Raw genomic sequence first — 14,414 nt, 5'->3', positions numbered from 1 at the left:
CAATAGTTACCAATTGACGTATCATATTTGATATTTAACATTAGCTCCTTTATTATGTCGCAGTATTCCTGACATTTTAGAAAGTCAGCATTCAATTTCCAACAAACATTTCTCCTATTACCTCTTAGCTCTGGCTCCAATTTAAGAGACAGCAAACAGTGGTCAGTTAAGGGCGCACTGGATATGGCTACCTCCGATAAAAAAATGTTGAATGCTGGAGCGGCCAGCCACAAATCAATTCTAGACTCCCATTAGGTTTAATCCAAGAGTATTGTCTAAGATTAGGATATGTATCCCTCCATATATCTATCAAGGAAAAGGTGTTACAAAAATCAAGAAAGGTACCATTGTAATGAGTGTCTGTGAATTTAGTGGGATATCTATCAAGATATTCATCAGGTGCTAGATTGAAATCTCCTCCAAACAATATCAAATCTGTGTGGTATGAACTTTTATATTGAGAAACAACCTCTGTGATTTCTTGTAACAGGGCCTTATTTTGATTGGCGTTATTGTAACCATAGACATTTGTTAAGATCAGGTAAATATTGTCCATATTAATGACAGCTGTCAGCCAGTGACCATTGTCATCTGACTTATATGAGACTACATTACCCGGGCACTTGTTAAAGCAGATGGCTACTCCTGCAGATCTGTTGCTCCCGTGGCTGAAGAGAATTTTGTCCCCCCACTGCGTTGACCTGTAGGTGGCGTCAGAGGCACATGAGTGAGTTTCTTGAAGAAGGACACAGTGGCTTTTAAATCCTTTACAGTGCAAAAAAAAAAAGAAAAAGCTTTTCTTTTCACATTGTCTTTTAAACCCCTTGTATTGAGTGAAATAAAACTTAAATGGGCTTTCAGAACATCCATCTGCTGGATAACCTTGCAGCAATAAAAAAAAGAAGTTTAAGAGTAGTAAGAAGTGTCTTAAAGTGACTAATAAACAGGTTTATTCCCTCCTGAGAACATTATCCCACGTTGAAAAAATGTGAGAGTATACTTAGTCTTTGAAGCGCCGACCGTTGATGTATCCATGTGGCCCTCGGAAATAGGCCTTCTCCCCGGCTTGACGTGCCTGACTGATGCGGGGCCACAGCGCTGCTCTCGCTGACCTGTCCTCCTTCGTGAGGTCTTCTGCAAGCCGAATACCAGCGTTCTTGCAGACATCAGAAACTTTGGTCATTTTCCAGAACCCATCCCTGTGTTGGCGTCTTGTGAACTGAATGATTCCGTTTCTCACTTTACTGTCTAACTTAGGACCAATCCGGTGAACCGTATCCACAATCTCCTCCATGTTTTGTGCCCATTGAGGAGCTATCTTCTTGAGGAGATTAATGACTTTGGCTCTGGTATCTTCATTCATGGTCTCTTTCATGCCTTTGATCCGGAGATTCCACCTTCTTTTATAGCGGTCCTGTTCTCTGCATTTTTCTTGCAGCTCAACATTTTCAGCACGCAATCGCTCCAAGTCTTTCTCCATCACAGATACTCTGCCTTTGCAATCCTTGATTTCAGACGCATTAAATTCGACTGCTTTCGAGAGGCTAGCAAGCATTGCACAGTTCTGTGTTAGCTTAGTGTCCATGTTTTCCATTTTCGTTTCTAGTGTATCAAATCTCTTATTCAACAAGTTTATTGCAGCAAGAATAGCAGAACTTGGAACTTCCTCTTCATTTGACTTTGACATTTTGCGAACATGTTCAGCTTTTATTTTGCAGTAATGATGAAGAAGACACATTTAAGCATAAATATATGTTTTTTCCACCTCTGTCATTATCGCATGTGGCCACTGGAGGGCGACAGAGACAGCCACCCTTACTGGGCGCTAAATTCAAAACACATCCTTATGACAGTGAGTGTTCTGAATGATGATGATGAAGATGATGGGGATCTATGAAAACTTTGGAGACCCTTCTGCCTCAGTCAGACTCCGCTGACCAACAGTTTCCATATCAACATCAACTCACCAGAGAAAAGACTCCACTGCAGTTAAATAACAGCACGTTTCCACGAGTAGTTGAAGCCTTTAGATAACAGAAATCTTACGAGATCATTTTGGGTTTGTTATTACTGATTGTTTATTTTTTATTTATCGGTTTGAGAAATGTTTGGACATTTTGGACAACAATATTCAAGTGTTGACTTCATCTCATATCAGGAAGCCCACTGTGAGTTTCATAAAATGTCTTTTCCTGCATCAGTTGTGAAAATCTTTATTTTCTGCAGCCAGGTCAGAACACAGCAGCTGGACTTCAACGTCATTTAACAGGAACGAGCATTTAACTCTTGTTAACTTCCTTAAATTGTCTTCCAGCTGCAGAGTTCAGACCTGAGTTTAAGGTTTACTGGTTGGTTTTGAAGCTAGAGCAGCTGGAGCTCAGTTTCATGTCTCTGTGTACAGAAGAACTCATTTTAATTCACTTCCATTTAGCATTGTTGTTGACTATTTGTTGGGATGTGTATGTGTCATGGTTTTGGGTTTGTGTTGTTATTTCCTGTTTTATTTTGGTAAGCATTCTCCCTCATGTGTCTTGTGTAGTTTTACTTCCTCCTGGTGATTCGTTTGCTTGTCCTTATTGGTTCCACCTGTGTCTCGCTGTCTCCCCTACCAGAGTGCATTTAGTCTGTGTCCTTCCTTTGCTCGGCATTTGGGTCCCCTTTTGATCTGAACGTGACAGTATGTGTTTGGCTTGAATGGGTTTTCAGCTTTAATGGAGTCAGTAACAGTCTTCTCTTTATTATATCTGATAACAATATAATCTGCAAATAAAGAAATGTTTACCACTTAATTCTACACTGTGTTTTGGGATTCCTTCATGTACTAACAGTGTCATAATGGAAAGTGAATATTGTTTCCTATGAATGTCCCGCCTCTACTAGTAGCACAACCTCCCTCCTCTTGTCCACTTCTAGTAGTAAACCTTCCCTCTGTTGGGTTGAACAGCTCTGTTCTCACTGGGAACTCAAATGTGTCTAAATACAGATAGAAATGCAGCCAAAGTGAGCTGAGCATGCACAGAAATCTAATAACTCAGGCTACTTTCAGAGGCTTTGGATGCACACGACCACCTACTCTGACCTAATGTGAATGTAAATACATTTCACACATCTATTTATGCCAAACCATTTCCTGTGAAAACAACAGGAACAGACCTGCTGCTACATATTGTGGAGGCCTGACGCTCTACGTCCCGGCAGTTAAAGACGGTTCAGTCTGGACGCTCATCAATGTTTTAACCCTTTGCTGCAACGAGTCTCAGTGACCCCAAACCTTCCAGGGGTTAAAGTAGTTTCCAAAAGAATTCGATAAGCGCCTCTTTGTCTCGTGTCCTAATAAAGTGTGGACTGTCTGTTCCTGTGAGCCTCGTGTTTCTGACGTTTATCTGGTCATCATTAGAGGGTAACACCTCCAGAGCTCTGCTGCTGCTGTTAACCACATTCTCATCTAAACACTTCCCCTTCAGCTCTCTGAGAAAAAGTAACTGAAGTCTTTTCTAATAAACACTATCTGAAGAAAACAAGTTGCATTATTGCAAACATTTATCTTAACTAACAATCTTCACACCTTCGACTTCCTCTTCTTCTTCTCTTCGGGAGGTGAAACACTTCATTGCCACAAATACACAGCGGGACTGGACACAGTGTGAACGTGAGACTCAGTATGAGTCTTAATATAGTTTGCTTGTTACAGCGTTAGATTGGCTCAATGGATGCAGAAACATGTTCCTTTGCCTTGTAATCATTGACTTTGTCTTCTTCTACACACTCATTCCAGTTTCACAGGATCTTTGTCAGGCTGCTGCGACCTCTGACCTCTGACATCTTTACTGATGGCTGCATCTCATATTGCTGATCAAGAATTTGGGGTCGCTGTCAGTCACTGTGGATGAGACAAAACTACATTTCAAAAATGTCAAAGTGAAAAGAGTTTTTGGCTGTTTGGACATTGACAAGAAATTCTAAGAAATAGAAATCTAAAACAGACTAAAAGTCACTCTGAGGAAGTGACATCATACTAACCACAGGAAGTAGATGCAGCATCGCTCTACTAAAGCACTACTTTAGAGACTCAGACAGTTGTGAGCACGAGAACAAGAGACAGAAGAAGGAGAGAGACAGAGAATCACGATGGCTGAGTTCAAATGGATTTCTTTATTTCTTATAGCGGTGCTTCAGTTCACAGGTAAGAATACATATATCACATATATAAATGGAAGGCACACTGCAAAAAACAACTTAATCAATATTATTAAAGGTACTTTATTAGCTACATTTTATTTAACTAAGAAACCCAAATCTGTTGTTTCTAACGTGGTGAGTTTAGTGAACTCTTGGAAACCAAAGATAAAGAAATAATCGTCACACTAACTATGAACATAACAGACATTTTCTCATTTCACTTTATTTTTCATAATTTTCTCAACAGCAGCAGCTGAAAGACTTCCCCTCTCCTTCACTGTCAGAGTTGGAGATGAAGTCACTTTGCCTTGTGAAAATGTGACAGACAGTCAGCGAAAATGTGACGGTACTACATGGCTCTTCTTTGGTTCAGGAAACACAGCAGCAGTAGATCTTATTTATCTTGGGCAGATTGTTGAAAGAGCCAAAGCTCAATCAGACAGACTGAGTGTTACAGCGAGCTGTTCTCTGGTTATAAAGAACGTCACAGTCGAGGATGTTGGTCGTTACTCCTGCAGACAGTTCAGATCAGGAGACAAACAAGGTCCAGATTCTGTGGTTCTTCTGTCTGTTGTTACCAGTGAGTATTTACATCATAATGTTTTCAGCTCAAACTGTCTTGTTAGAACAATATACTGAAACATTACAATAATTATGATCACAGTGATGAAGTTAATTTCACTCTTTTTGTCTTTCTCTCACAATATCTCCATCTTCTCCAGTGACTGAACATAAGGACACTGATAAGGTGACGTTAAACTGCTCTGTGTCGACATTTGAACCATGTGGACGCACAGTGAAGTGGCTGTATGAGGGTAAAGATGTGGCTAAAGATAACAAAGACTTGCTGACATCACAGTCTCTCTGCAGAGCCTCTGTGAGCTTCCTGACTTCTCATTACAGTCACACATCGAGGTCTAACTTCCTTACATGTGAAGTGACTGTTGGTAACAAAGTGCAGCTGTTTCCCTTCAGACTTCGGCCCTCAGGTGAGAAACCAGGTGAGAATATGATGAGCTGTTTAAAGTCACTTCAAACTGACGAGAATAACGACCTAAAATATTTGTTTATTTCGTGGATTTGAAGTTTTAATATTACATCACAACACAAGTTTGTTGAGTTGTGTTCATCTGTTCAGGTGAGGACACAACAACAGCAACAACTGAATCAACAACAACAGCAACAGAAACAACAACAACAACTAAATCAACAACTAAATCAACAACAACTGAAAACAGCAGAAAAGCAGGTATCACCACGACAGCGTCTGCAATCAATGATGCTTCAACAGAACAAAAAGGTAGGAACTCAACGATTTTATGCATCTTTCTCTAGAATCTCTCTGTCGTCCTGTGAGTCTCTTTCTCTCCCCACATTTAACTTTTTTATTTATTGTTTTTTTGCACTTCCTGGAAAGACAAAACTGTCCATTCATCGTAGACAGAAAATAGAAAGTGATGGAGAAAATGATTGTTTGATGTATTTAATATTTCATTTACTCTCCATCTGTTCCTCTCGCTCTTCTTCTGAAGTGTAAAGTATGAATGTCAGAGCGACGCTCGGCTGTGGGTGGAGATATTCTCTCATTCAGACAGTCTCAGTCAGAGAGTTCACACACGACTGAGTCTCAAACCTTGTTGTCGCTCACTTTTCCGTCCACAAGATCCACTGCTGCTCACAAATCAGACGACTACATTCACAGTTAGCAAAGACAGATGCTGACAGACACTTTGTGTCTCTGTTTTCTGTTGTTTGGGGTTTTCTGGTTTGTGTTTCATTAGTAAATGGTTGAAAGTTTTGAAATGCTCTACACAGCGGCTGTTGACAAATCAGTCTTTTGAGATGTTCCTTACATTCGTACGGACCCAATGACAGAAGCAAACAAACCTTTTGGAAAGAGACAAAAGAGTTTTCTCAACCCACGACCACGAGGCCCTTCAACTTCAGCTTTTTTTGGGTAACGCGAAAGAACAAAAGAGTTTTAACACCATACCTTACACATCCAAAGAATGTAGATGGTTAATTTAGTTGTCGTTGCACTTTCTAGTTTTTTGTGGAGCTTTCAACCACAGGGGTTATTTTGCAGACTGTGTTTTTATTGGATGCAGTTTTTGTAATAAAAGTGACCGTCTGATTTGGTTAAAACTATCAAATGAATCTTTAAACACTCTCTGTTAGCGACAGGATTTTGAACAGAACAGAAAACTGGAGCCAAAATGCTTAAAACATTTTCATTATCGTTCCAGGTTGGTGGTGGTTGTACATCATTGTGGCTGTGGTTTTAGCTGCACTTTTAGTAATCGCTGTAGCTGTCATCAGATGGAAGAGAACTAAAGGTGAGAGCAGCCACAGATGAAACTTGTAGAAACAAGAAGTTTTATTAACTGGATTTTCTCTGTGGAAGCTTAAGTCGACCCTCTTTTTTGTCTTTTCAGGGAACAAAACACGGATGAATGACACTGTTGTGAGTTTAAAAACTGTTCTTCACTATACATTTTGAGTCTATAGCTGAGAAAGGATAAGACGAGATAAACAGTACCGACTGTGTTGGATTAAAACTACGCTGTTGCAGCAGCAAAGGTCAAGGAAGTGATTGTGAGGAAAAGCAAAAAGGGGCCCAAAGCTCATTTTTACTTTGCTAATCCAGCCATGAACACCTTCAATTACAGCCTCTGAAACGCTGACAGAGTTGAATCAACTCCTCTGTGACACAGTGTCAACACAAACACAACATTATCGGCTTCATGGACGCAGTATTTGTGGTGGTTGTATTGGATTGCATGTCAAGTCAAACTGAATTCATCCGCTGGACTGAAGTTGTAGATCTGAAGATGTTTTGACAGTCCCATCACACTACCTGTACCTGAAGCCTGCACAGATGTGCTGCATACGTTGCACAGGTGCTGTTATAACTGTATTTTACTGTCGGTACAGTCCTGAGAGTGTGAGAGTGTGCGAGAAAGATAAAAAGGGAAGTTAGAAGATGCAACTGGACTACACCAGAAGACAACATGAGAGTCAAACAGTGGGTTGTAAAACCAGGGTCAGAGGCCAAACCGCCACCAAAAAAGCTACTATACAACATTTTGCGACATCGTTTGAAAGAGACATAACACGACCTTCTGGGCAGAAGTAACACAATTTGAAATGCTGACTGTGATAAAAATAGAACAGGATAAAGTTAGAAGAGTGAGTCAGTATTAATCCGCATGTTACTGAGCCGCCATCATGTTGTCTTCTCTGTGTAGGCTGATCCTGAAGATGGTGTTTCCTACGCCTCCGTCAGCTACACCAGGAAGACCAAGAACAGTAAAGCCCGGGTAAGCTGTCTGATCGGCTGTACTTGTGATATCAGTGAATGAAGAAGAAACGTTTTCAGGAACGTCTCCCTTTTCACATTCAAGTGCATCAGTTTGTCCAACCCTTTGCTTGTGCGTTGTGTTGTACTGTGTTACATTGTGCTCTAATCTGCTGTGTTGGTGTGATGATGTTGTTTTGCATGTTGCCACATTTTCTGATGTGTCGCTTTGTGTTGTTTTGCACGTCGTGTTGCACTGAGCTGCGGTGCACTGCGTTGGGTTATGTTGTGTTTTACTGTTGGATACCGTTAATGCTCCTTCGCACTGTTGTCTTTTATAGCGTGGTAGTGCGTGTCATATCCTGTTGCTTTATTTATATTGTGCTGTTTCCTGCCAGGTTCACAGTAAAACTGATGAAGGTGATGCAGTGACCTACGCGGTCGTGAAAGCTTCCTCCGCTGATCCCAGCAGCTTCTACGCTACCATCAACTAACCAAACAAATCAAACTCCTGCCATCAGAGCTTTGCTCATCTCTGTTAATGTGCTTTATGATCATTTTCAGGAGGGATTATTGTAAAAAAGCTTCTTCTTCAGAACGGGGTGTAGTAGGTGAACTAGTGGCACAAAGGAGAAGGAATAACTCAACATTTATATGGGTGGTTGCTTAAAATGTAAATGAGCATAATATATGACACATGTTGCTCGATGAATTTGCTGGCATGCACTTTGTTGTGCTCAGTGATGGATGTGCTCATCTTAGATTATAGTTCAAGGTTAATAAGTATATTGCTATTTTCAGTTATTCTTTATTATTTCTTTTTAATTTTATAATTATCTGACTTTCATTTTATTTCATTATTTTAATCCCCACCTCCTTTTGTATGTACTTTACATTTTTAACAGTTATTTACATTTTCTGCTTTCTTTTCTTAACGTATAGCACTTTGAGCTTCGACTGCGTCTTTTTTGTACTAAAGGTCCTATAAAGTTTATTTTTAATGTTATTACAATCTACGATTACACAAATATTATTACATGCTGGTTTTTAAGGCTGTTTCTGATGATCTTAAGATTTGACTTTTAAACAAAAAGTGAATTAATTAATTAATTCCACCAAATCTGTAAATAAGTGTAGAGAAAGCTTTGAAACAACATTAAGACCATTATGTAGGGAGTTAAAAGAATAAATAAAATGTGATTTTTATTTTCTATAACATACTGGGGTTCTGCTCTGGGTATTTGGACTGATGAGATCAGTATTTTTTAAACTGCTAGCCATGGCCTATGAATTCCTGTTTTGGCTCATTGATGAATTAACCCATATAATAAAGGAAATACACACAAAGATTCAGAATGACTCAGATTTGATTAAAATTAATTCTAAAAACGGTTAATTTTGTTTCCATTTGGCACTACAAACATGTCCAGCCAAAGGTGTTTTATTGTGAAAGGATAGCCGGATGTTATATCGTTCATTGCGGCTCGCTTAACGTTCATCACAGTTAGCGTTAGCATTTCGCTCTACACAAGGACTTTGTAGCTTTAAGCTACTTTAAACGACAGACAGATACAAACGAACATATGTATATTTTTATCGTTTGCACCCGAAGCTAAAACATTATTTCCGGCTGCGGTTCCGTTCGTCTTTGACATGACCGTTATCGTACTTGTAGCCAACGTGGCTAATGCTAACTAGGCTAGGTAGCCGCTGTGCTGTCAGAGAGCAGAGCAGAGAGTTGATCCATGTGGTTTAAGTTAAAGTTACACTTTAATTACACTTCTCAAATAATGCTACCAAGCCAAATATTAGAAGAGAGTCCTACTTATATTTAGATTATACTGTTAGGTGGAAGGCCGTCTGCCTGGCCTGCGCAGAGAGCAGCTGCGCACACTTCTTCTTCTTCTGTTGAGTTTTATGGTGGTTGGCATCCATAAATGTGCATTACCGCCACCTGCTGGATTGTAACAGCTTCACAGTGTAAACTATTTACAGTGTCCACCCAAAGTGCTCCCACTCATGTCCGTCTACAACCCAGACCCAGTTGGTGCAGATCCTTCCCTCAATGTAACATCCAGATCCTCTCCAGAAATGTCCACAACATTCAAGAATCATCTTGCAGCGTCCAGCACCATCTTAATCCTTTCCGACTTCCCCTTTATTTCAGCAGCACAATTTATAACCATGGCAATAAATGCCAGAAATCGTTTCTTGTCCATCCTTTTCCTTTTGCACTGCCCCCATTTCACCGTTCCTCTCCATTCTCTCAGCAGCTTCAGCGTATGATACTCCCTTTTCTGCTCTGATCTTATTCGCTTTTACTTCCTTAATTCTTTCTGGGCTCTGTGCTGATCCCGTATGGTGGTTTCCCTCGCAGTGCAGACACTTTGCTTGCTCTTTCTCCACATTACAGTCATCCTTCCCACATCTCCTGCCTCCTCTTCATCCTGCAGCAACACGTCCATATTCCTGACAGCAGAAACACCTGAGAGGAGCTCTCTCATACGGCCTCGCCCTGTAACACACATAATCTAGATCCACTCTTTCCGGCAACTCCCCCTCAAACGTCAAACGCACCGAGTTACTGTCCTCCTCTCCCCTTTTCTGAATCTTGTCAGCCTTCTTGCCTCACACACATCTTCAACCTCCCGAAATGACTCGGCCTCCACCGGCAGTGGCACGCCGCTTACTCCTCTCTTCTTCTTCACTTCTGCTCCGAGCAGGAAGCAGTTCACACCGCTGTGATCTCTAAATGCACGGATCTTCAGGGCTCTGTCTCTCTGGCGCTTTGACACACAGTCAGTGATAACCATCCCACTTCCTGTTATCCTGACCGATCTGACATCTCCGAGCCTTCCTCCTGCAAACTTTCCGACCTCATGTGGATCCTTGAAAATGCCGTCTGTTTGCGTCACAGCGACCATCCCGACAAGACGCTTCTCCTCTTTCTGACCGGGTTCACTTGAGTTACTCTTCTTCCTTTTCTTTTTATTTTCAAATCCTCTCGGGTCCTCGTTTCTAATTTCGCGCTCCGATTCCTCCTCTGACTCCATTTCCGCCATCTTCCCTTGACCTCCTCCTCTATTTTCTGCTTTGTCTTTTTTAGCAATCATCATCTTCTTCTTCTTCTTCTTCTTCTTCTTCTTCTTCTTCTTCTTCTTCTTTAACGGCGGTTGGCAACCAGCTTAATGGAGCATTACCGCCACCTTCTGTTCTGGAGTGTGGATCAGTCAGTAGACCATTATCTACAATTTCCCAGGGATTTAGGGGGGAAGGAAAGAAACAACAAAACAAAAAAAAAAAAAAAAAAAAAAAAAAACAACAACAACCCTACCTTTAGATCCTATAATACAGCCCAGTACCCCTTAAAAAACCCAACAATTCTCTCACCTGAGCTCTATCATTCATACTTAATATTGTTTTTAAAGTGAGTTTCTGCACCCCTAGTTCCTTTAGTCTATTATTCATTGTCCCTCTCTCCCTCTGATATTTCCTACAATGTAGAATTACATGTTCCACCGATTCCTCTTCCTGACACTCCTCACACATACCCGTCTGATGTCTCCCCACCATTTTTAATGTTTTATTTAGAGCACAGTGTCCCAGCCTCAGTCTCGTTAGTACCGTTTCCTCTTTTCTGTTTCCCCCTCCTACCTTATTTACTTTAATACTCTTTTGGATATGGTATAAATGTCTCCCTTTCCCCTCACTATCCCACATTTCTTGCCATTTCTGGTTAATTTTTTCCCAGATTATACATTTTACTTCCGCTTTACTGATTCTTATTTGCATTTCTACATATTCCTTCTTTAATGCCTTCTTAGCAACCTTGTCCACTTTTTCATTCCCCTTCACTCCTATATGCGCTGGAACCCATAAAAATGTAACTAGTCCTCCCTGGTGTGTTATTCTTGTAACTGAGTAGAGAATTTCATAAAGTATATCCTGTCTACTTGACTGGAATGATACTAGACTAACTAGAGCTGAAGCTGAGTCTGTACATATTATGATTCTGTCAATTTTTGCTTCTTCCACCCAACGTAATGCGACTAAAATTGCAACCATCTCCACTGTACAAACTGCTAAGTTATTAGATGTTCTTCTATTGATTTCTATTCCTCTTGCTGGAACCACCACTCCCATTCCTGTTACCCCTGTTTCAGGGTTCTTAGTGCCATCTGTATATATTTGAGTATAGTTTTTATATACTTTAGTCATATAATCATTAAACACCCCAACCAAATCCGCACTTTTTTCTTTCCTTTTAATCTCTAATAGATACCAATCCACCCCCGGACATCTCATCTTCCATGGGGCTATGACTGGATGAACTATTGAAGAGCTGATTTTCATATCAGATGTCCCAAGCTCTTTTGCTGTTTTATTCCCTATATGACCAAAGTTGTCCTTTTTACTTCTCTCTTTCCTCCAGCATTCCTTCAGCACTCCTTTTGTGGGGTGCAAGTCATTATGCCCCTGCAAGTTAACCCAGTAATTTGCTATTATATGTCGTCTCCTTAGTTCCAGAGGCATCTCTCCTACCTCTACCTGGATAGCTGAGACAGGCGATGTCTTAAAAGCTCCACTACACACTCTCAACGCTTGAGCCTGAATCCCATCCAATTGTTTTAAATGGGATCTAGCTGCTGATGTATACACTATACTGCCATAGTCCATCGTAGATCTTATCAGGGACACATAAACTCTTTTCAATGCTTGGCAACTTGCCCCCCATTCTCTACCAGTCAAGCATCTCATAACATTTATTACTTTTTACTTTTTTCCACTACTCTTCTAATATGATCTGCCCATGTTAAACGGGAATCAAAAAGCACCCCAGGAATTTGAATGTTCCTGCTCTCTCTATTTCTTTCCCATACATCCTTATTTTCAATCTTTCATCTATTCTCTTATTAGTAAAGAAAACACTTTTGGTTTTTTCCACTGAGAATCTACATCCCCATTCTTTCCCCCACTCCACCACTTTATCTACAGCTCCTTGCTTTCCCAACTGCATAATCCATATTTTCCCCCTCTTCCACAGAGCCCCATCGTCTGCAAAAAGTGACCTACCTACATCAGCTGGAATCTTTAAAAAGTTATCATTAATCATTATTATGAATAGTAGTGGGCTCACTACACTACCTTGAGGTGTACCATTTTCTACCGTATACTGACTTGACAGTTCTGATCCTATTCTTACTTGGATATTCCTTTCACACAAAAAATCTTTTACCCAATTGAAAACTCTCCCTCCAATCCCCAACTTGTGTAACTTAATCAGAACTCCCTCCTTCCACATCATATCATAAGCTTTTTCTATATCCAAAAACACTGCAATTACTGCCTCTTTATTTTCCTGGGCTCTCCTTATTTCACCTTCTAGTCTAACAACTGCATCCATGGTACTCCTACCTTTCCTAAACCCACTCTGATAATTTGCTATCTTTTCCTTTTTCTCAAGCTCATATGATAACCTTTCTGTTATCATTCTTTCCATTATTTTGCACACATTAGAGGTTAATGCTATTGGTCTATAGCTGATGGGTTTTGATGGATCCTTGCCAGGTTTCCTTATCGGAATTACAACTGCTTCTTTCCATGTTTTTGGCAATCTTCCCTCTTCCCAGACTCTATTATACAGGTGCAACAATTTCAGAAGCGCACTTTCACCTAAATTTTTTAACATCACATAGCATACTTTATCTTTACCTGGTGATGATGATCTCGACATTTTTATTGCTCTCTTCATTTCTTCCATTGTAAATGGCTCATCTATTATACAATCTACTTCCTCCTTCCTTTCTAATATCCCTGGATAATGTCTTATTTTCCCCTCTCTCCTTCTTCTCTCTTCATCTGATAGGTTTTCTGAACTATGTATCTTTGCAAATGCTTTGACCATGCTCTCTGCTTTTTCCTTATTTGACACTGCTGAACCTTCCTCTGTTATTATAACCGGGTATTCCCATTCCCTTCTATCTCCTCCCATCCTCTTTATCATTCCCCATACTGCACCTACTGGAGTTGTTCTACCTATCCCATCACAAAACGTCCTCCAGCTAGCCCTCTTAGCCTGTCGTACTGTTCTTCTCACTGTAGCCTGTGCCTTCTTGTACTGGATTAAATGTTGCATATTATGGGTTCTTTTGAGTAGTCTGAATGCTTTATTCCTATCCCTTACTGCCTGCCGACATTCCTCTGTCCACCATGGTACCAATTTTCTCTTCTTCCTATTTTTATTTTTTGGAATAGACCTCTCTGCTGCTATTATTATTGCTGATGTAAGCTGATTACTCAGCTCATCGACATCTTCAGATACCTCCATCCTCATTATCTCCTCCTCACTCAATATCTGGAACTTGTCCCAATCTGCCTTCTCAAATATCCATTTTGGACTTCCATCACCTGGTCTTTTTTCCCCTCTTTCTCCAATTGAACAAACAACTGGGTAATGATCACTACCTATTGTATCACTTGTCCAAATCTCCCAGTTACTAATACCAGCTAGTGAGTTAGATACTAAGGTAAGATCTATTGCTGATTCTTTCCCTGTATTTACATTTATTCTTGTACCTCTACCATCATTCATACATACTAAATTCCTATCCTCCATCAACTCTTCAATTACCCTTCCATTTGAGTCAGTATGATCGCCTCCCCACACTGTACTGTGAGCATTAAAGTCTGCGCACCACACCACTTTATTTTTGTCTTGCCCTTGTATTGTCAGTAAGTTTTTCAGATCCAAACTTTTGCAGGGATTGTAATAATTTATTATGACCATTCCCCCCCCCATCCCATATTTCCACCATTACACATTCCTGATCATCTCCCACACCCAGCTGTCTATATGGGATTCCTTTCTTGATAAATGTAGCACAACCCCCACCTTTTCCAAGATCTCTATCTTTTCTTATCCCTAAATATCCATAAA

General features: G+C 40.4%; 3 protein-coding genes across 13 annotated transcripts in view; 2 read left to right on the top strand and 1 right to left on the bottom strand.

Annotated features, from left to right (window-relative positions):
• The window catches only part of LOC122863049, a 46,311-nt gene that overhangs the window by 9,307 nt on the left and 22,590 nt on the right, over nt 1–14,414 (top strand). For 2 of the 10 annotated variants that reach the window (XM_044169101.1, XM_044169099.1), the window contains exons 3-8: nt 4,902–5,180; nt 5,318–5,479; nt 6,426–6,515; nt 6,615–6,643; nt 7,428–7,499; nt 7,876–9,063. In XM_044169101.1, the coding sequence (XP_044025036.1) occupies nt 4,902–5,180; nt 5,318–5,479; nt 6,426–6,515; nt 6,615–6,643; nt 7,428–7,499; nt 7,876–7,971 (728 nt within the window). In that variant the 3' untranslated portion in view covers nt 7,972–9,063. Of the gene's footprint in view, nt 1–242; nt 3,650–3,775; nt 4,184–4,426; nt 4,760–4,901; nt 5,181–5,317; nt 5,480–6,425; nt 6,516–6,614; nt 7,080–7,427; nt 7,500–7,875; nt 9,064–14,414 lie in introns of those variants that run through there. The other 8 variants (XM_044169106.1, XM_044169104.1, XM_044169105.1 and 5 more) reach the window with 8 other exon arrangements.
• LOC122863056 overlaps nt 1–14,414 on the top strand; it is a 33,689-nt gene that overhangs the window by 14,468 nt on the left and 4,807 nt on the right. The window lies entirely within an intron of this gene.
• cebpz (CCAAT enhancer binding protein zeta) overlaps nt 1–14,414 on the bottom strand; it is a 62,349-nt gene that overhangs the window by 46,439 nt on the left and 1,496 nt on the right. The window lies entirely within an intron of this gene.

This window comes from Siniperca chuatsi, linkage group LG16 (assembly GCF_020085105.1).
Source record: "Siniperca chuatsi isolate FFG_IHB_CAS linkage group LG16, ASM2008510v1, whole genome shotgun sequence".
Classification (NCBI taxonomy): Eukaryota; Metazoa; Chordata; class Actinopteri; order Centrarchiformes; family Sinipercidae; genus Siniperca; species Siniperca chuatsi.
The sequence above is the reverse complement of the archived record's forward strand: the minus strand, read 5'-3'. Positions and strand labels throughout refer to the sequence as shown.